This window comes from Panulirus ornatus, chromosome 48 (assembly GCF_036320965.1).
Source record: "Panulirus ornatus isolate Po-2019 chromosome 48, ASM3632096v1, whole genome shotgun sequence".
Lineage (NCBI taxonomy): Eukaryota > Metazoa > Arthropoda > Malacostraca > Decapoda > Palinuridae > Panulirus > Panulirus ornatus.
In genome coordinates this window covers 24,918,536-24,942,535 of record NC_092271.1, presented here as the reverse complement: position 1 = coordinate 24,942,535, position 24,000 = coordinate 24,918,536, and the positions used below count along the sequence as shown (strand labels likewise).

Sequence of the window (24,000 nt, the reverse complement as noted above, 5' to 3'; positions counted from 1 at the left end):
AATCAACCTCCCCCCCCCCCCAACGAACAATGCTGAGGTCATTAAGTGGCTGCCAACAGCAGTATGGGGTTAATTAGCCCTCCTCCCTCCCTCCTCCCCACCCTCGATTATGATCTCTAAATCTAAATCTATATCGGAGACGACGACTTTCCCCTCCACTTTGAAGACGACGCCAAGGGTCGATTACAATGGCCTGGGGCCTTTTTTTTTTTTTAAAAAAGAGGCCTGAAAAAGGCCGGATCATCCTACCTAAGCTTGTGCTCAAGTGTTCTATCTCGAGTTCGTGGGGTCGTACCTTCGTGCTCAAGGGTCGTACCGTCGTGCTCAAGGGTCGTACTGTCGCGCTCAAGGGTCGTACTGTCGCGATCAAGGGTCGTACCGTCGTGCTCAAGGGTCGTACTGTCGCGATCAAGGGTCGTACCGTCGTGCTCAAGGGTCGTACCGTCGCGCTCAAGGGTCGTACCGTCGCCTTCAAGGGTCGTACTCGTCATGCTCATGGGTCGTACCGTAAAACTCAAGGGTCGTACCCGTCATGCTCAAGGGTCGTACCGTCGTGCTCAAGGGTCGTACCGTCGCGCTCAGGGGTCGTACCCGTCATGCTCACGGGTCGTTCCGTCGTGCTGAAAGCTGGCAGGGCTGTGATAACCGGTCGTTTGCACAACAAAACGCTCTGTTAATCCAATCAGCGATGATCGTTAGGCCAATAAAGAACAAACATTAAGCCAGCAAACGACCTTTTATCACGTAAATATACCAGCTCGTTACGCCAGTTCAAATGGAGACTGTTACAAACGAATATCACAGTCGCTCGTTAAGCTGTTCAACGAAGGGCTTTAAAGCCTATCACACACAACACTCGTTATCACGGTCAATGAACATCTTCATAACTGGGTAACAACAGGTTGTTAAGCAGGTTAATGACGCTCGTTAACCTCGTAAACGAGGAGTGGTGAGACAAATTAGTCATATATATATATATATATATATATATATATATATATATATATATATATATATATATATATCACTTGAAGAAATGTACCTTGCGAAGGGAGAATTTAACAAAGCTGAAAAGGAATAAAAATCATGTGATTATCTCTGCACTGAACTGTAATCTCTCTCTCTCTCTCTCTCTCTCTCTCTCTCTCTCTCTCTCTCTCTCTCTCTCTCTCTCTCGTGCACACATCCCACCCACTCACTCCATCAGGAGTACGCCACCCCACCTCCCTTTCCCACCCCACCCCACCTAACGATACCACTCAACTCCCGCGTACCCAACACCGCCCCTTACCCCTAACCCACCCACCATCCCTCCACCTTCCCTCCTCCCACAAGATAATTCACCAATCACAGGCGTTCATGTGGACCCGGGTCATAATGGTGATGAAAAATCCCGCTGAGGACTGGCCCAAGGTGGGGCTGGCCCTGATTGCCACCCAGCCAGGTGGCATGACGGGCCTCGTATGCATATATATATATATATATATATATATATATATATATATATATATATATATATATATATACATTCTTTTTTCTGGGGGGTGGGGGCTTCAAGAGGTGGGGGTGTCTGTTTCAAGGCAGAAAAGTTTTGAGACAAGGGAAATTATGTCCCAACCCGAAGTTTACATACTTTGGGAGACCATTCATTAGGAGGACTTTACAGGGGGAAGTATATATATATATATATATATATATATATATATATATATATATATATATATATATATATATATATATATATATATATATATATATATATATTTTTTTTTTTTTTTTTTTTTTGCTTTGTCGCTGTCTCCCGCGTCTGCGAGGTAGCGCAAGGAAACAGACGAAAGAAATGGCCCAACCCACCCCCATACACATGTATATACACACGTCCACACACGCAAATATACATACCTACACAGCTTTCCATGGTTTACCCCAGACGCCTTACATGCCCCGATTCAATCCACTGACAGCACGTCAACCCCGGTATACCACATCGCTCCAATTCACTCTATTCCTCTATAAATATATATATACTGAGAATGAAAGTTTAAACAGGTGAAAGTATATATTCAGGGGGGAAAAGTTTAAATGTTTCGTCAGTATGAGCAAACTTTCCGATAATTTGGGAGGATATTAGAGAAAAGGATAGTTTACATACTTTGAGACACTTTGCATCGGCAATACCTGATATGCTTGGTGTATTGCTTGAGCGCATATTTCGAAAGTATACCATGATCTATCGTACTGTCCTACGTTCAGAAAAGACTCGGAAGAAAGTCAAGATATTCTGACAATAAAGAATATTCAAGGGTCTGACAGCCGAATGATATTCTGGGCAGAATACTCCAGCGTGTCAGCTGTAATATTCTTAAGAGGGAATACGACATTCTAAGCAGAATATTTCTAAAGCTAACTGTTACAATATTCTGGGGAGACTATCCCGAGCCCCCCACAGGCTAAGATATTCCTAAAAGTCACGAATACTCTAACCTTAAGATATTCTTGGAGGGGGCGGGGCGGGGCGGGGCGGGGAGGGGCGGGGGGAAGGGGTTAATAATGGTCTGGAGTGAGTCCGCTTGGCCAACGATGTTCTAAGCGGTGTATATATATATATATATATATATATATATATATATATATATATATATATATATATATATATATATATATGACCACGATATTCGGAGCAGATATATAGAGAGAGAGAGATATTCGGAGCAGAATATCAGAAGAGAGAGAGAGAGAGAGAGAGAGAGAGAGAGAGAGAGAGAGAGAGAGAGAGAGAGAGAGAGAGAGAGAGAGAGACAGAGAGAGAGAGAGAGAGAGAGAGAGAGAGAGAGAGAGAGAGACAGAGAGAGAGAGAGAGAGAGAGAGAGAGAGAGAGAGAGAGAGAGAGACAGAGAGAGAGAGAGACAGAGAGAGAGAGAGAGAGGCGGTCGGCAGAGCGGCAAACGCGAGTCAACTGAGAGGAAATTGTGGCATCGCTCAAGCGTCGCTCTGGGGAAAACACGACCATCCCCCCTCCCTCCCCCTCCCCCCTCCCCAACGATCCTGGCTCCGGGGGGGAGGTGAGGGGAGGGGGGCAGCGAGAGCAGCGGCAAGGGAAAGAAAGCGGAAGACCGGCTGCAGAAAACGGGAGATTGGCTGGAAAAGGCGGGAAATTATAGCCTTTGGGGAAAAAAAAAGTAGAAAATAAAAGGGTGGAGAGGAGAGACTGGCTGCAAGAGAAAACGGAAGATTGGCTGTAAAGGAAAACGGGAAATTGGCTGGAAAACGGGAAAGGTTAGGATATAATAAATAAGGGGGATACAGGATAAAGAAAAAAAAATGAAAGGTAGAAATAGAGATTGTGTGGTAAGAGCAAAAATCTCTCTCTCTCTCTCTCTCTCTCTCTCTCTCTCTCTCTCTCTCTCTCTCTATATATATATATATATATATATATATATATATATATATATATATATATATATATATATATATTCCTATGAGTCCACGGGGAAAATGAAACACGAAAAGTTCCCAAGTGCACTTTCGTGTAATAATCACATCATCAGGGGAGACACAAGAGAGGAATATAATAGTCAGTTGATATACATCGAAGAGACGAAGCTATATATATATATATATATATATATATATATATATATATATATATATATATATATAAAGTAGATGATTAGCAAGAAATGGCCGGGTAAGACCAACCGGAGAAAACCAAATTCGGCAATAAGAAAAAATGCTGTGTGAGGGTTGGAATGGAATGCTTAGAAAAAAAGACTAATTCTGAACAGCGTTTCAAAAAATATATCAAGATTCCTTTTGGAAAAAAAAATATATATATATATATTTTGGTTTGTCAAAACGTATTTGTTTACAAATTGGTTTTCAAGGAGGTGATGTAAGAGAAGAAAACTGTAAAACTGGAGCGAAAGAAATCGGGTGTTCGATTAGAAAACGAAAGATTTTATTATTTAAAAAAAAAGCAATTTTAAACTGGATGAAAAGGAGGATGAGATGGTAAAGAGCAACAATATTGACTGGAATTTTTTTTTTTTTTAAATAAAAAGCAGGATTTTTTTCTTTCTCTTTTTTTTTTTTGAAATCCAGATGGGAGTATGTTTAAAGCGAGAGGTTGGCTGAAATACAAACGGGAATTTAATTGTACAAACGGAGTGTGTGACCGGGGAGGGGAAAACAAGAGTTTCCTGGGATTAAGTTATTAAAGCTTTGCGAAAAAAAAAAATATCAAGAATCTAGTTTAGAGAGAATATTGAAAAAAAAAAATTTAGACACGGGAGTCTAGTTGAATAATAAAAAAAACGGGAAACCCATTGGATGAGCGAAAATGGGAGTCTGGTTGTTAAAGAGGCAACCACGGTGCAAGCGCGCGCGCGCACACACACACACACACACACACACACACACACACAAAATACGAACCATAAAACCAGTAACTCAAAACTGATTATAAAGGCATGAGGGTTGAGCACAAGAGCATTTAAATTCCACTCACAGAGCACTGGAGCTTTTAAATTCCACTCACAGAGCACTGGAGCTTTTAAATTGTACTCACAGGGTACACGAGCATTTAAATTCCACTCAGAGCACAAGAGCATTTAAATTCCACTCACAGAGCACAGGAACGTTTGAATTCCACTCACAGAGCACAGGAGCATTTAAATTCCACTCACACAGCACAGGAGCTTTTAAATTCCAATCAGAGGACAGGAGCATTTAAATTCCACTCACAGGTGATTCGTTCGTGTCATCAGCGCCATCTCTTGAGTGCAGGCAGCACCACCGTCCCCGAGCGTCGAACCCTCGATGGTAAGGCGGGATCAAATGCCCTCATCAGCGCCATCTATTGATCGTCACCCGCATCGAAAATGTCCCGCCATCAAGGCGGCCATCACTCTCGGATGGCACGGGGCCGGCCAGCACCCCAGGACGTCTCGTTAACGCCATCTCTTTAATCGTGAAGACGACAACACCACCTGTAACGACCCCTCCACCACCCCCCCCTAAACCACCTCACCCCCCCACCCCCCCTCATCCCTCCTCCGGCAACTAAGGCAGCATCATCCCCAACCCCCCCCCCCCCCACACCCACACACACACCCCACACATCAAGGAATTGAATTCAAAGCAATGAGGACGAGACAGCGAAATGGGTAACGAGATGGAGGGGGGAGGAGGAAGAGGAGGAGGAGGAGGAGGAGGAGGAGGAGGAGGAGGAGGAGGTGAGGGAGGGTACTTGGTGGGGGAAGGTGGGTGGGGAGGAGAAAGGTTTGGGAGGTGGGTAGTTGGTAGGGGGGGTAGGGGGGGTAGGGGAGTTATAGTATAGCCTGCCTTAATGAACAACAGATTAATCCGTTGTATCAAGCAGCGTGACCGTACCCCCGGGGGGGGGGGAGGCGGGCGGCACACACACACACACACACACACATACACAGGAGACGGGGCTACACAGTTGATTTCCTTGGAGCCGGAGTGATCGTACAGAATAACAAAGCTCGACGCTGAGCAATTGTGTTAAAGAGAGCTCGAGGAGGAGGAGGAGGAGGAGGAGGAGGAGGAGGAGGAGGAGGAGGAGAAGACGACAATACACGTCACACGAACGGTGAGTGAACAGGTAAACGGGCGGGGGGGAGGGGGGCTGATAACGGTAATACATACGGCAAGAGAACCGGACGGTGTTAAGAGGTTGGGGTTGGGGAAAAAGACAGGAAAATAAAAAAAAAAAGAGAGGAATATTGGACAGAAAAACTGCCGTAGGGTAAGCAACCCACCTCTCTCTCTCTCTCTCTCTCTCTCTCTCTCTCACGCACAATGGGGTGGAGTCCCACGGGACTATTGTGTCACCGGACGGCAAAATGGACACCTCATCCTCCTCGAACGCCGGGAGGACGACCCTTGAGCACGACGACGCCACGACCCTTTGAGCGCGGCGATACGACCCTCGAACACGAAGGTATGATGGCCCGGCCTCTGGCATGAGTTGAAAAAAAAAATACATGTGTGAAAAAAAGAGAGTCAATATAGTGGGCCATGGACAGGCCAAGTCACCGTAATATGCTCAAGGGTCGTACTCTCGTGTTCAAGGGTCGTACCGTCGTGCTCCAGGGTCGTACTCTCGTGTCCAAGGGTCGTATCGTCGTGTTCCAGGGTCGTACTCTCGTGTTCAAGGGTCGTACCGTCGTGTTCCAGGGTCGTACTGTCGTGTTCAAGGGTCGTACCGTCGTGTTCAAGGGTCGTACCGTCGTGTTCAAGGGTCGTACTCTCGTGTTCAAGGGTCGTACTCTCGTGTTCCACGGTCGTACCGTCGTGTTCAAGGGTCGTACCGTCGTGTTCAAGGGTCGTACCGACGTGTTCTTAATGGCTTAAATTACTTATCCAAGAGTGTAGTTTGCTTAATATAACTTCTGCTACAGAAGAAATATATATATATATATATATATATATATATATATATATATATATATATATATATATATATCCCTGGGGATAGGGGAGAAAGAATACTTCCCACGTATTCCCTGCGTGTCGTAGAAGGCGACTAAAAGGGGAGGGAGCGGGGGGCTGGAAATCCTCCCCTCTCACTTTTTTTTTTTTTTTTTTTTTTTTTTTTTTTTTTTTTTTTTTTTTCCAAAAGAGGGAACAGAGAAGGGGCCCAGGTGAGGATATTCCCTCAAGGGCCCAGTCCTCTGTTCTCAACGCTACCTCGCTAATGCGGGAAATGGCGAATAGTATGAAAGAAAAGAAAGATATATATATATATATATATATATACAGAGAGAGAGAGAGAGAGAGAGAGAGAGAGAGAGAGAGAGAGAGAGAGAGAGAGAGAGAGAGAGAGCCTACATACATCGATCAGGTTCTCTCACGTAATGATTTAATGGAAGCACGAGGAGGAACAGTAGCTCCGAGCACCACTTTTCACCATCAATACCACAAACCAAGATAAAAGAAGAAGAAGAAGAAAAAAAAAGGGAAATGATAATATAAACGTAGTATATATGATATGCAGACGCCCGGTCTAGTATCGTCAGCGCCATCTCTTGAGCGTAGGCGACAAGGAAAGAAAACGAGAGAAAAAAAGGCAAAGTGGGGGAAAAAAAAGCCAGCTACGCGCGTTATTATTTTCCTTTTTTTTTTTTTGACGTCGTCCACAAATCAAATCTGTGTTGGCCGCTGACGTTTACTTGACGTTGCTCGATTAAATCTGACAGTGTGCGTCCAGTAGTAAAATTAATTATGCTGTACCATTTCACACCATCAGTTAAATGACTCTGCCTCATTAATATGGTAATGACGGTGAAGTCATTCGAAAACATTTACCTCTTGCAAAAAGAAAATGAAAAAAAAAAACACCGGTGTACATTTAATGCAGCCGACGAAAATTAAAATGTCAGGTATGGAGTTTATAAAGGCAGGAGGCTCGATATGGCGTAACACAGCAACCAAGTTACTAGTGACAACGGTGTGTGTGTGTGTGTGTGTGGCTTACATATTGCTATCCTCGAAATAAATATACAGCAGGATGGCCTAATCTGTGCTGTATAAAGCTGTATTTCGCATACAGCACGCTCCATCGACACTGTATACTGTATACCCCTGTATCCTACACTCTCCCGTTACAAATGTATATATACCTTATACAGTAGATTGTGCAACATGGACTTCGCATTCTGCAGACTGTATAAGACCCAACTGTATCATACCCTATGCATACTGTATAACCTCACACTTCACCACGTGTATAGTGCATACCACACATACAGTAGCATATGCCGTATACAACCACCATCGTATGCTGTATACCACATACTCCATTGCATGTTGTATGTCTCATACACCCAACCTGTATGTTGTATGTCTCATACACCCAACCTGTATGTTATATGTCTTATACACCAGCGTAAAATCCCCCCACACTGTATCATCTATATATACACCCTTTAACCTTATACAACACCTGTATACCGCATACGACATGCCCCCACAGGTACAACACTGTATTCCACATACAGCACTTGTCTACCGTGCCCCCCCCCCCCCCCACACACATACAACAGCGTCCAACGCATTACAAACATCTTCAATACCATGCATACCACATGCACCATCACAGTACCATGCATACCACATGCACCATCAGATATACACTCAATGCATATCCTAACCGTATACAGCACTCCCTGTATACTACCCCACTGTAATAATTTCCGGCCTCAACTAAATACACCGCAAACATATATAACACAAAAAAAAACAAGCAAAACCACGCAAAACATATGCATTATAAACTACTATTCAAATGAATAAATAATCAGTCGATAAAAATCTGAGTATATGCGAACGGTTATTATAACAACAACGACAACAACAATACGTACATACATATATAAATCGACCTATTACAACCAATATAAAGTCGACCTACTAAAAGCATCAGTAAAACTATAATCAAACACATAACTTATGCAACAAATTCTAGACTAGTGAGTGAAGCGAGTGTGTGCGCGCCGCACGTCAAACCCCGTCCTACATTTCGCACAAAAACCCTTCCAAAATGTATGCACACACAATATACAGATTCCACGATAACCCACTCGGTTATGCACACACCCTCCCTCCCTCCCTTGACTTGGCAACCTGGGCTCAACCGCCATATTCGCTCACATCATTCTGTACGTAACATCGATTTGACCACACGTCAGACAGCCACCAAAAGATGGATGGACACAGAGGGAGAGAGAGAGAGAGAGAGAGAGAGAGAGGAATAATAATAAAAAAAAAACGATCATTATCAACTCAAAAAGTCATTGACGCCAAAATCTAAATATGCCGAGAGTATATTTACATAAGCAAATACCAGTTACCTGATTGGAGGAGAGGAGGGAGAGGGAGGAGGAGGAGGAGGAGGAGGGGAGGGGGAATATGTGAGTCGGTCAACAAACATAAAAAAAAAAAAATGTGGAGCTTGTAAATACGACACTGGATGCCCATCATCATACCCCCATCCTCTTCCCCCAACCCCTCCCCATAACCCGCCAGTACACGAGAGAGAGAGAGAGAGAGAGAGAGAGAGAGAGAGAGAGAGAGAGAGAGAGAGAGAGTGTGTGTGTGTGTGTGAAGTGAGTGAGAGAGAGACCGCGCGGCCATTATGTAACAGGAGATCCAAACGGACAAATATTTACTCACCTTGGCATCTAATTATCCACCAGATGATCAGCGCTGGCAATGATGACGCCCCGGTCTTCATCCTGGCTCCCTGCTCGTGTTCTGTACTCATATATATGTGTGTGGACCGGCTGAAATGAGAGTTCAACGGTGTTCACCACTACGCGCGTTCACTCTTTAAAAAGGTTCCTCGAACATAACCGAACTCATGGTAAAAAAAAAAAATATATATATAAAAAAAGTTCTTGACCCTATGTTAGCACCGTAAATATGTCAGAAAAAAAAAAAACATTTAATTCTCTTAATGTTCTATCCACTTTTCCCGTCGATGGACTGTTCTACATTCATACACCCAAGTTCGTAAGATCCCGTTGATTTTTCCCCCCCTCCTCCTCCTCGCTTGCCGTTAAGAGACAACAGGAATAACAGATGGAACAACGGGGTTGAGTCAAGACCACGTGGGGAGGCGAGAGCGACGCGGGAAAGTGGACAGCCTCGCGCCTTGGGTTTTGGCGGGAAACTGATGGCGGGAAAAGTGAGCACCACGAGCCCTGGCACCGACCCGCCTGCCGGACGCACGACCAGCGAGGGAGGACGCCAGATGTACGGTACCGGACGAGGCTACCAGATACATGCACGTACGTCAGGGGTTGGGGATGCGCGCTGTACGTGCGGGCGGACGTGACCAAATCACGCACGTACGACGAGGAATTTCTGACGTACGGGCGGACAAGGCAAGATGAACGTGCGGGAGGAGGGGGACCAGGGGAAGGTTTACAACAGAAGTAGGAACGGATGTGGGATGCTAGACGTACGTAGGTACGTACGGACGAAAATGCAAGATGTACGGGCGAACGGGACGTCCCTACTGCATGTTCGTACGGAAGGGGACGCCAGATGTACGCACGGATTGAATATGCCAGATGTATGTACGGACGGGGATGCCAGATGTACAGTGTGTGTGTGTGTGTGTGTGTGTGTGTGTGTGTGTGTGTGTGTGTGTGTGCTATACGCAGAACATCTCCCCCCCACCCACATTGCCCTCAGCAATTGGGAGCCCCCTACCTCATCCCCATGTGGAAACATACATTATACATAAAGTATATCTGAGAGAGAGAGAGAGAGAGAGAGAGAGAGAGAGAGAGAGAGAGAGAGAGAGAGAGAGAGAGAGAGAGAGAGAGAGAAGGAAGCGTGGAAAGGGACGCGTACAATGGCGGATTAATTACTTCCATCCCTCGAGCAGCCTTCGATAATATCTATAGCCTAATATTGAGTTGGGTGGGTCAGCGTGTGTGTGTGTGTGTGTGTGTGTGTCCCGGCTCACTAACAGCCCCATACGATATTAATGGAATATCCGACTCAACCCTTCCTTCTTTGTTCAACCCTCTTACCATCAGCAGTTCCCTCACACACGACGGCGACCTTAATTCTTCTTTTTTATCTCTCTCTCTCTCTCTCTCTCTCTCTCTCTCTCTCTCTCTCTCTCTCTCTCTCCCCGTTACCTGGTGAGCTCTCTCTCTCTCTCTCTCTCTCTCTCTCTCTCTCTCTCTCTCTCTCTCTCTCTCTCCCCGTTACCTGGTGAGCTAGCTCTCTCTCTCTCTCTCTCTCTCTCTCTCTCTCTCTCTCTCTCTCTCTCTCTCTCTCTCTCTCTCTCTCCCCGTTACCTGGTGAGCTGGCTCTCTCTCTCTCTCTCTCTCTCTCTCTCTCTCTCTCTCTCTCTCTCTCTCTCTCTCTCTCTCGCCACGAATTTTGGAGAATGCACCAGGATTCGCCTTGAAGGTTTAGGGAGGGAAGGAAGAGTGCTATTGGCTCATCATTACCGTACCCTTCCAAAGTCAATAAAAACATGGATGAGCGAACACCAGATAAGCTGAAACAAATACGAAAATAAAACAAGAACAGAATCATCATCATTCCCTGGTGAAAATACATACGTCAAAAAGAGGTTAACATATAATAATAATAATAATAATAATAATAATAATAATAATAATAATAACAATAATAATAATAATAATAATAATAATAATAATAATAACAATAATAATAACAATAATAATAATAATAAAACATTTAGGATAGCCTCAATTCTGTTAGCACAAAAAACGAAAACAAAAAAATAATAATTCGGAATCAGTTTCTCCTGGAAATCATATCACGTAAAGCAATTAAAACATATACAAAAAAAATATATATAAAAATATTTATATGCGATGAAAAGTGAAGTTTTACACTACTGTCCAGTACATACCTGCAACATTACGTAAACCACAGCTTTCCCTCCTGATCTACAACTTTGATCTATAGACCCCACAACCTTCAAGTCTGCTCGGGAGTGGGGGCGGCGGGCGGGGATGGATCATAAGTGAAAAATAATAACAGGAGGAATACACAGCTCCCAGTTGCCAAAGGGAAGTTGCAATATTTAGCCGGGGTCTCTCTCTCTCTCGGTGCTCGACGCGCGCCAGGCCAGGCCGGGCCGCCACCGGCGTTTATATCCAATTCCGCACACAAATCGCAAATTTTTTCTCTCTCTCTCTTTCCCCCCCGGAGTAAAAAATGCAATTGGAAAGTTGTCTCTGGCGTAACACGCGGGAGAGGAGGAGGAGGAGGAGGAGGAGGAGGAGGAGGAGGAGGAGGAGGGGGTTAGGAAGCCCCCCCCATCCCCACCCATCCCTCCTCCCAGACGGATCCCGAATCACTGATGTGTCATTCTATTTTTTCTTTTTCATACCTGAGGAACATTTTTACATTTCCCCTTCCCCCTCAAAAAAAAAAAAAAAATCTGTAATGGTTGTGGGAGGCGACCGAGCCATGTATGATGGCTAGATGGGGTGCACGATAGTTGTAGGCGTTGGTTCGAGCCCCCTCGCACGCCCCCCCCCCCCCTCACCTCCCCTCCAGCCATGCGTGTGTGTGTGTGTGTGTGTGTGTGTGTGTAACGCTCCACTCTTCTGGACCCGCCCTGTTTGTATATGCTTCTGTTGCACTATACACTATACGCCTCCTGTTTATTTACACACGTCTGTGACTGTGTATGCACAGCTTGAAGCTTGAGCGCAACTATGTTTCTCTACCAGCTTACGTACATATCTGTACGCCTGAAAATGGGCACGAGTTGTATATATGCTTGTTTACCTGTGTACCTAACCTGTCCATGTGTCTGTATGCACGTCTGTGCACCACTAGGGGGGGGACGTAAACCTGTGCATCACAAGCCTGCCTATGCCTCTGCATCCGTCAGTCCGTCTGTGCATACAAAAAATACAGGAGGACGTGAAGAAAAACAAAAGAAAAAAAACCCGCATGTGACAAAGTGGCATGCGGGTCATCACGGAGCCCCAGTTCGGTAGTTCAAGCCAACAGTTTAACGACTCAAACCGCTAGTTTGTCGTCGCAATGTTACAACCGAGAGATTTTCGGTGATAAAATGTATTGTACACACACACACACACACACAACACACACACACGGAATGTCAAATGCCACAGACCTGACGTAAATTTTTTTAGCTTTCTATTATGCTTAAAATTAACCCTGACGTAAATCATTGTGTATTTTTCTAATATGCTTAAAACTCACCCTAAACACTGATAGGGTCCTTCATTTTCCCTCATGTCTGGCAACAAAATAAGTGTTCCCAAATCCGTTTCCATTCCTCCCCGTTTTCTTATCTTCTCTCGGAAGAAGAGAAGCGTGGCGGAAATTCATCTTCCACGATCATTTATATGACACTCCTAACTGCTTCTCGTGGCAAAGGTGACACCTTATGTACCAAGGGAAGTTGAGGATAATGTTGGCTGGTTGCTTGGTTGAGTTTGGAGGCATATATATCTCCACCAACCGAAAGATCTTTAAACGCCTTGAATTGTCAAGAATAATTGCAAGATCACACACACACACACACACACACACACACACACACACACAAACACACACACACACACACACACACACACACACACACCAAAACTCACTATGCATGTATCTCTTTACTGAGGAAAACACTCTTAACAGTCTTTAACATCCCTGCATTACTGGAACTACCTGCGTTATCGTTCCAGATTAGAAAACGACACCCGGTAACTGTTATCATATCATCTCTCACCCTTGCGTAAGGCAACAAGAGTAAAAAAAAATCAAAACGTCAACTCGATATTTCCTCAATATAGAAAAAAAAAAAAACGCGTCAACCTAAAGAAAACTGACATCCACTCAAAACGTCCCCCCCCCCCCCCACCATCAACAGAAAACGTCATGCATCAATCTCATCTCGCGCACCAAAACGCGGGTGTCCTTATCTTATGATCCCTTATCTACGATCAAACCCCATTTCTTTTACTCACCCACCCCCCATTTTCTTTGTGCTTACTTCGCCACCTGATATATATTTATTAATACACACATCACCCTCCCTTAAGGGTCATATGACCACGGGGTACTACCGGATCACAGCCCGCCGTAACGAGATGATGATAATAACCCTTGTTCTGTGACGAGGCTCCGGGACGTGTAGCCACACTAGGAACCGAGAGAGAGAGAGAGAGAGAGAGAGAGAGAGAGAGAGAGAGAGAGAGAGCTCGCACGCGGGCGCGGCCCCCTATTAATTACAACAGCAGGAGGGCGACCTCCCGCGGCATCATAAATAAATCTTGCCTCAGCTCTAGTCTGCCCTCCTCCAGGGAAGACGGAATACTGCTTAAGCTCACGCCCGCCGCATTGCCCTGCCGCAGTGAGCCACAAATTACATGGCCCGTCAGCGAGAGAGCGCGCGCGGGGCGGGGGATGAGGGAAGGGTTAGGGAGGGAGGGCCCCGTTATTTGTCCCCGTCATTCACCATCCTGGTTACCATCCGTTAATTTCCTACGTGACGGAGGGAGAGAGAGAGAGAGAGAGAGAGAGAGAGAGAGAGAGAGAGAGAGAGAGAGAGAGAGAGAGAGAGAGAGAGAGTTTTTTCTTCTTTTTAGCATACCCATCAGTTAATTTCGTGTGACAGTGGGAGGGCTGGAGGTAAAAATAAAAAAAAAATTGTGTGTCTGGTATGAGTTATCTCTTAATTCCGTGTGTGTGTGTGTGTGTGTGTGTGTGTGTGTGTGTGTGCGCGCGCATCACAAACCACCGCAACGATCTGTTGTAATCACTTCCGTACGAGGCAGTTAGCACAATCAGCACAGCGCTGTAGGTCAATTCCGTTATGGAGCTGTGGTTAGCCTTGCTTGACAACGAACCATCGGTTCATTCCGTGCGTGCCGGCTGGGTTTTTTTAAAAAAACGAGGCATCTGCAAAAATTAGCCACACGTTTTAATTTCGTGCGCGGGTTGCGGGAAAGTTACAGATATGTGTAGTGTTTACTTCGAACATACATAATAAAAAAGGGGGGGGGGTGTGGCGGTGTGTGGGGTGGGGGGGGGGGGGTGAGGAGGAATCAGCTCAGCTATAACTGTAAACATTTTGTGGTTCAAAGTTATAATTATCAACATGCACATCCCTTCGTGATAACGGGGAGGAAAATATATGCCCAGGTCAGGCGATTATATCGTGTGTGTGTGTGTATATATATATATATATATATATATATATATATATATATATATATATATATATATATATATATATATATATTCAGGGAAGGACACATGAAAAGATGATAAGAAGCAGCAGCAAGGGTTTAATCTAAGGTGAGTTCGTGAGAGCCAACAAGTGAGTGATTCAACAACTAAAGGAAGGAATATATAAAAAAAATCAGTCACCCTGTACTTAGCTTACATGTTACAGTACTGTAGTTTAAGTGCGCCTTTTCAGTGACAGCTTAACACACACAAAAAAAAAATGGCCGAATAGAATCTTAAAAAACAAGAAGGTAATAGCATATATTTTTTTGTTTGTTTCAAAAGTTCAGTTTAAATGAAACGATCTTTTATCTCCCAACTTCTAAATCTTAATTTCACGTCTGTACCAGTGACCACACACCAACCTCTTAACACCACCATCACCCCATGACGGAGGACATGGGGCGGCACTCCATGTGTTCATGTCCTGTGATTGATTAGCTTGTCAGGGCATCGACACACTAATTGACGGTTCAATAGAGCAATCATCTATACCCACATTAATAGATAAACAATCGATACATGCCAGCACATTCTTATCTACGATGGTTCAGATAAAGAAACTCTTGTCCTTAATATCTTACGAGGGTTGGGTATAGTGAACACTAACAATGATATATATATATATATATATATATATATATATATATATATATATATATATATATATATATATATATATATATTAATATTTCGACTTAAACAAGAAAAAATACTGAAATTTCTCTGGAATATTGGGCATGAGGGATGGAATCTATTAGTTTACAATGACTTGATGGTCTTCAAGGAAGAAAGCAATGTTACAGTCTTAGGTTTGGCGATCACGAAAATGAATGACCCGCCTAGAGAATTAGATCAAGCATCAATACAAAGTATATTTACTATATCTTTTTCTTCTAAAGCACAAACTTTCTCTTTGATGGCATGAGGAAACTATGGAATCTGAATATGGAGCAATCTCTCTCTCTCTCTCTCTCTCTCTCTCTCTCTCTCTCTCTCTCTCTCTCTCTCTCTCTCTCTATCACACACACACACACACACACACACACACACACACACACACGCATATATATATATATATATATATATATATATATATATATATATATATATATATATATATATATATATATATACAAACTTTACGAGAGAAAGTTCTTCTTTACAGCAACAGCCAGCCACTCAGCATGGCTCGCATCCCCCCCTCTCCCTAGCCCAGCCTGATGGAGGATATTGCACGAGACACACAAGTCTTGTGCCCTCACATCTAGCCTGGTGGGTGGACGTGGCCCATCCCCCACCCCACAAAGACTCACGCCACTTTCCACCGCAGGAAGTAGCAAACCGCGCGGGGGGGTCAATGGCGAAGGGGTAAAGAGACTTTTTAAGACTTACTACACCCGGAAGCCACGCCGTGGTGAGAGAGAGAGAGAGAGAGAGAGAGAGAGAGAGAGAGAGAGAGAGAGAGAGAGAGAGAGAGAGAGCCGCCGCCGCGCCACGCGCTTGTTCCCAGATCTGGTTTTACGACTCCCACACGTTCGACGGACAGCTTCTTTCACAAGGAGCAAAATGATACGTTATCAGCCCACGGCTATAACAAGACAGTGACACCCTCGACCAACTTACACATTATAGCATCCTCTTACAAGCCACTCGGACATGCCAAGCTGACCCACTCCAAGGCCCCTGGAACGCTCGCTCACACGAACGCAAATTGTTACGTCACACACACGAACGCACGCTCGCCAGCCTCCCTCCGACACACACACATCACCTCACACGAACGCCGCCCCCTCCCCCAAGCCCCACCACCTCAGGAGCGAGCGTAAATTAGCTACTTACCCAGAACGACTTTCTCGCTAGAGTCGAGCGATTTTCCGCCGGAGTTTAACGAGGCGTGTGATTGGCTAGTTAATGAGAGTTTAGCTGTAAAGGCCAAACAAGTGTTGTGCGAGGGGTCATGAACCAGCCAATCCCGCGACACCGGAGCTGCCTGCCTGAAGAGGCGGACACAAAATGAAAAGAAAAAGACATACTGGAGCATTCCGCTTCATTCTTCGTTTTCTGTTGCACGGCTTGTGCTTACACATCTTCTGTTGCATATTTCTGGGCGTACGTTTTCTTTCGCATGGCCTCCGCGCGCGTTCATTTTCTTCTGGTTTCTCTTTCTGCTTAATTTCTCGTTTTTTTTGGACTACACTCGCCTCTCTCGTTTTCTGTGTATTTGTTAGTCTGTTTTCGTTTTCCGTTGCACCGACACTGGCTCCTTTTACCACTCACTTCCTCACAAAATCGATCAGTGTGTGAGTTACGTGCCGTCCAGTGTTTACGGGAAAGCCAGCTGCCCACGTGTGGATGTGGCAGAAAGAAACGACTGCTACTTTTACCAAAAGGAGTGAGACTTAACAGCCACTGAAGTGCTGGCCCACTTGAGCACCCTCACCTAACCCTCCCGGTAACAAAGCTGTCAAGTTTCACTCCTTTGGCCCAAGTTGCCGTTCTTTTTCCCTTATCCTCACATGGGCAATCCCTCCCTCTCACACACACACACAAAACACTTGACAACCAACCAAGTCACACGACCCGTTCTACGTGGCACTAAACTTTCCCGAGGTTAGCGCTACGCGCCAGCCCTCCCTTTTGGCAAAATCTACCCCGAGAAACACTATTCTCACACACTTTCCCTTCTTTCTTTTCTCCCTAGGAACTCTCCCTCCCACTAGCTGATCTCCCTACTATACTTCGACACTCCTCTATTTTAAATACGTTCTCTCCCTGCGCCTATATCCACTCCATCCCCCTTTTATTCTACCTAACCCCTCACCCATACTTTATCACCCCCCACCCCCTCCCTTCTTTTCTTTTTCAACATCACTATCTACCCTTAATCACCCTGATTTACATCACCACTCGGTCCTAATCATCCTTCTTTACGCCTTCCAATCCTAATGACCCTCTTTCCCCCATCTCTCTCCACATAACTTTTCCCTTAATTCGGGCGCCAATCTCGCCTCGCTCCGACGCCCTCTTAATCTTACAAGATTATCTGATTCGCCTGGATTACTATAATTTCCCGATAATTACCTACGCCACCTCGTCGCCGATAATTCTGCGACCATCATCTGCATTACCAATGTTCTGGTTAAGATTATAATGAATTTCGATTATTTTCCAATAACGGACGTATGATTATATTAGGATTACATAGCAATGCTTCGGTTATCAATGAATTACATTTACTGATTATATTGGAATTATATTGACTCTTTTAACGGTCACGACGTGAAAAAAAAGTTCTACAATCTACAGGAAACACTTTAAAGTTTCACAACGCACTCTTAGAGAGTCACACGACCTTGGAAAATCACCATCCCCTCTCTCTCTCTCTCTCTCTCTCTCTCTCTCTCTCTCTCTCTCTCTCTCTCTCTCTCTCATACACATTCCCCTCACCCCAACTCTCTTCCATCCTCCTGCAAAACAAAATCATTACCATTCAGTATCACTAACACCACCCCACCCCTGTGAAACAAGTTCAGGAACCTCTGGAAACACAGCAGTGAAACTGGAAATCATTAAAGTCTGCCTTGAAATAAAGAAAAAAAAAAGAGGGTAAAACTGCAAGATTTCTTATCCTAACCTAATTTGAGTCCCTGATTGAAAATGATTCGACATTGACATAAGATCAAACATGTCCCACGCTTTGATATTCTAGTGAGAAGGGGGGCCATGGTTGGGGAGGTAGGAGACGGGGCTAGATGGAGAGGAGGTGTGGGGGGTAACATGTAGGGTTCCATAACTGGTAAAAACATTATTGATCATGAATGAAATGCCGGAATAATCAAGTCCCAAATAAGGAAGGTCTTCTTGCCTTAACACAAGCCCAACCATTATAGCGCGCGCCACATATTCTTTTTTGTTCATAGTCTCTTATTTTCAAGGAACTCGTATTCTCTCCGTGTTCTTGGAAACAGGTTCTGTATCGTTAACAAGTGCGGGATAACATTATTTACGCGCGCGCGCGCATAAGTGTGCGTGTGTGTGTGTGTGTGTGTGTGTGTGTGTGTGTGTGTGTGTGCGCGCGCGTGTGCGCTCAGAATCCCTCCCCCCCTCCTCCAAGTTCCTACCCCCCACAAAAGAGTTCCGCACATGTTCGTAGTTCTCCCAGAACAAGCTGTGTCCTGACGATCGTAAACACACGTCATGCACCATCTTGGATGTGGTGTACACACTCTTCCCTCATTTCTGCCACACACACACACACACACACACACACACACACACACACACACACACACACACAAACACACACACACACACACACACAATTAAAAAATAGACGAGGATTGATACGGTTGATTTCTTTTATTCCTATTTTTCGCGGGTTTTCGGGAAATATTGGAAAAAAAACAAAAGAGCGAAATCTAGGGTTCACGGTTCATGAGCGTTCTCCTGCTGGCTCGCCCACTCCTGCCGCTATACACACGCGCTCCCAAAAATCGAAGTGAATTCCATTGGTACATCACAATGTAGAGGGGGGCTTCATAAGCTGTGGGACGACGGTACGACCCCTTGAGCACGACGGTACGACCCCTAGCGCACGACGGTGCGAGACTCCTAGCGCACGACGGTGCGACCCTTCGAGCATGACGGGTGCGACCCCTTGAGTACGACGGTACGACCCCTAGCGCACGACGGTACGACGCTTAGGGCACGAAGGTACGACCCTTCTGACCTGTTCCTTAATCAAGGGTGAGGTCGTCATACCCAAGAGTCGTGACCTAAAGTGTACACACACACACACACACACACACACACACACACACACACACACACATACACACACACACACACACACACACACACATACACACACACACACACACACACACATTCTCCTGCTAAAATAATCATCTCCCCTCCACCATTACTATACAACCACCTCTTCCATCCCCTCCCCCCTACACACACGCACACACACACACACACACACACACACACACACACACACACACAATACAACTTCCACTCATCATTATTATAATCACCCCGAGCTATATTCCCTTTCCCTTCCATCTCCCACTCCCCAACCTTCCCCTCATCCAAACCCCTACACCTTTTTCCACACACACACACACACACACACACACACACACACACACACACACACACTACGACGCCGGCGGGTAGTACACCTACTCGTTTTCAATGTCCATCCTAACCCCAATCTTCTGCGTCCCTCCCCGCGAGCCCCTTCCTCACCCCCGACCTCCCGAAAACCGTTCTCCCCTCCCCTTCCACCCACGTTCCTGGAGGGCACGGACAACGCTGTGTATTACGAAGCACAAGCGCAGGAAAAATCAATTAATGGGAGACAAAGGAGTGTCACAGGCGCTTTATAAGCGGCGAGACCCGCCAGGGCGAAATTCTGGGCTCCGGGTGGCACACACGGGTCTGGCCGGGCGATATTCACCGGGTGGGAAGACAACGCGCAACCCGGAATATTCAACGGCGAGGACAACTTTAATTAGGAAATTCACAAACGAAAAGAAAATCTGTACTGCATCTTTCATGCATATTAAGTCTTGTATATTATCATTCACACAAAACTGCGAAATATGAAGTCTCTTTGTCGTCATATGACTAGAGATAATTACATCTTTATCAAGAACCATCATATATATATATATATATATATATATATATATATATATATATATATATATATATATATATATATATATATATATATATATATATACTACCATTACCATTAGAGTTATCTTGGTTTATAAACGATTATTCAAACAGCCACCAAGACAGTGTTCCCCCCGCATGCCTACCTCTCTCTCAGTCCCCCCGGCAGCCTCGGCTGACTCCCCTGGCGGGCGGGGGTATACGACCTGGTCCACAACCCGTCTTTAGATACGGCACACATCTCACACTGGGTAAGACCTAGGCACGAGGTGTATCCATACACGCCCCTGTGCTACAAGTCTCGCCCAATACAATCGCACAGTCATGTGACATCGTATAAACAAGTCTTTAAAAGTATCTTACTCCATGAAAAACATTGTCATCCTTTCCTTTCCCCCTCGAAAACGTAATACGGGGTAAAAACTTTGAGTACAGCAAGTGTCACATACGTCTGGTCCATACTCACGTACACACGTACGCACACAACAGCGAAGTACGTTCGAGCAGACAAGCACAGGGTAGCACATCATGATATGCCAGACTCCTCCCCTACTCAGTCAACACGAGAGAAAATGACTAGAAAATCACAACACATCGCGACATCTCTACACTCCCTTTCATTATGCAACACACTGTAATCTGCACCACGTCATCGCTGAAATTACAATAAGTAAAATGGAGATTCGAAAATGAAATATATTCCGAATTCACACGATTCTTTTTTTTTCCCCCCCTGTATTTTCCCTCACGCATGATTGACTCGCGTACGTATGTCCGGGACATGCAATAAGCAACTAATAAAACGGCATGTCTTTTTGGTGTGTTTGGAGATATTCCATGAGCGTTGTCGGGGAATCCGAGAAATGTGGTGTCTCAGCTAAACGCAAATTGGCATATTACATATATACATATATGTGCATGCATCATACATATATATATATATATATATATATATATATATATATATATATATATATATATATATAAGGGCTAACACACACACACACACACACACACACACACACACACACACACACACACACACACACACACACACACAAACACAAGCCCATTCACAGATATACACAAACTATGTGACATGGACCTACATATATACCTACACATGCACGTGGGGTGAGCGCGTCATACCTATCTATGCTTGCAGAAAAGTGCGCGTATCCGCACGCACACAAGCAAGCACAGAGAACGCCTCCCAAAGCAACTTCCCACACTCTATTTATACCATTCTGCAACGCTTCATACTTCAAAATAACAACGCGTAAAAAACCTTACATACATCAGAAATGTCCTTACTTCGCCAGCTTACATCCCTGCCAAACAGTTCACCAACATCTACATCTACATTTCTCCCTCCATTACCCGAGCAAGCGTCAGACAAAATACCTTTCCGCGGTAATAACCCGAGAGGCCCCAAACACACCGGAGGCCCCAGGTCTATCCAGTCTATATGACTCCCGCTGAAACTACACTACCCAGACAAACACGGGTCACACTATATCTCATGCTCTCTGGACACCATCCATTTCTTCAACAACATAAACAACAACATATTGCAAGACCCCAAGATGCAACACACACACACACACAAACACACACCCACAGGAAGACAGTGAACGCCTACTATCCAACTGCCCTACACATAGCCCCAAGAAAAACATATAAACCAAACTTCTCGACCTATGGTCGAACCCGGTGGACGTGGCTGGCTTCCACAGCGTTGCAGGAAGTACGGTGAAACAGCTCCTTTTTTTCTTCCTCTTTTCAGTATTTACTTATTCATTATTTCACGCGCTCTTTTAAACGTCTTTCGTGTGGTGATGTATCGTTTGTATTCCTAATTGCTTGGTTGGTAATTTAGGCCAGTGTCGATCAAGTCCTCCAACATGATTCGAATTAATCGCCTTGTTCACTTCGAACACGCTCTCAGCGAATATACATCTTTCCCCGAAGAGGTGATCATTACGCGAAGGTGCACTTGGGATCTTATCGCGATTCATACTCCTGTTTATATATATATATATATATATATATATATATATATATATATATATATATATATATATATATATATATAAATCTCCAGTATATAGGATGTCCTCAAGAGCCTGCCATAGGAAGCAGACAACATGTCCTACAGTAAAAACTTTCCCCAACAATCATCGGCCCAGACAAAAAGCAGATCCGTTTTCTATTACAATTTTTCGCTCCATTTTTTCCTATATTTTTCGGCGGCAGTGCGCATACCTAAATTCTAGGAGAGTGTCAACAGGAAAATACATTTACTCGCTGTAGTGGAGCTTTCATGTTTTTTTGCCTTTTGCTACATATGCATGTATGTGGGATGAATATGTAGGGAGGAACTGGAGCACGTTTCTCTGTGGTTCTCTTTCAAGTTCGGGTTTCGGTTTTTGTTTTAGTGGCGAGTTATTGACAAATTTGTCTTAATGTCAATATTCTCTTCCCGAAACCTTTTATTCCAATTTCATTTTTCTCTCTATATCAATCTTTCTCATTCTATGTCTCAGTCTCTATGCTCTTCATTCTACAGTATTTCTATATTTCTTTCTCTTGATCCATCTAGCCTTACTTTACCAGACCACAAGGCTCGCTTCACCACCTGTAAATGTCCAGGTCACCACATCTATTGACAAAATACATGTCCCAACACTTTTCAAGGGGATCGAGGCCATCAGATTATGTTCTCATAAGGGATCAAGCGGATCAGAGTCTCTTTGACGGCCACCAAGAGGAAAGTGGCGGCTTGTTTCTCGTATAGAATATTCTCTTTCGTTTTCTGTTCCCTCTCTGGCTTTTCAGGGGAGGCAAGGCTATATTTTTCCCTAAACGTTTCCCTCGCGCATTTGTATTTATATTAGCAATCTTCGTAACAACCTTATACATGACTTGTGTCCCCGCTAAGTGTATAAAGGTATCACTATCAAATCTTATAGCTTCGCTACACCGCTTCCACGAAGTTTATCAATCACTTCCACAAAGTTTATAAATCAAGCTTATTGCTTGATTTACAGGAAGACTTATTCGCGGCTCCGCGCGTTTGAATTCGTTTCAAATTGAGTAAATCTGGTGAAGAGGATTTTAATTTCGCAAACATTTGATTTCTCCCGGAGTCCAGCGAGAAGTAGTTTGTGTGAGTGGACTGTGTTTGTGTGGACCAGAGGTGAGAGCTTTTCCATGTCCCTCGTCAATTAGTGTGTACGTGTTTGTGTGATGTATACAAGTACGTACTGCCTTTAACATGGTTGTAGTCAGACCCCCCACCCCTGCCTCTCCACTGTAACAATTCTAACAATGTAACATTTCCACTATGTTTACATTTCTAATTATTTTTTCCTACTTTTTTGAAACAAACCCAATATGGAGCTATGATCGCCACCTTCCTCTGAAAAGCCACTGCATTCTGTACTTCATTATCATTATTACAATTATCACTTATCATTATCATAATACCGTACTTGTCCACCTGTGTGTGTGTGTGTG

At 44.5% G+C, this 24,000-nt stretch overlaps 1 protein-coding gene across 9 annotated transcripts in view; it reads right to left on the bottom strand.

The window, feature by feature from the left end:
* Positions 1 to 24,000, bottom strand: part of LOC139763866 (cell adhesion molecule Dscam2-like) — a 441,821-nt gene that overhangs the window by 404,780 nt on the left and 13,041 nt on the right. For 4 of the 9 annotated variants that reach the window (XM_071690219.1, XM_071690217.1, XM_071690226.1 and 1 more), the window contains exon 1: positions 9,199 to 9,683. The exons of 2 other annotated variants lie outside the window; for them this stretch is intronic. In XM_071690219.1, the coding sequence (XP_071546320.1) occupies positions 9,199 to 9,289 (91 nt within the window). In that variant the 5' untranslated portion in view covers positions 9,290 to 9,683. Of the gene's footprint in view, positions 1 to 4,743; positions 4,953 to 9,198; positions 9,684 to 24,000 lie in introns of those variants that run through there. 3 more of the 9 variants (XM_071690223.1, XM_071690218.1, XM_071690224.1) reach the window with 2 other exon arrangements.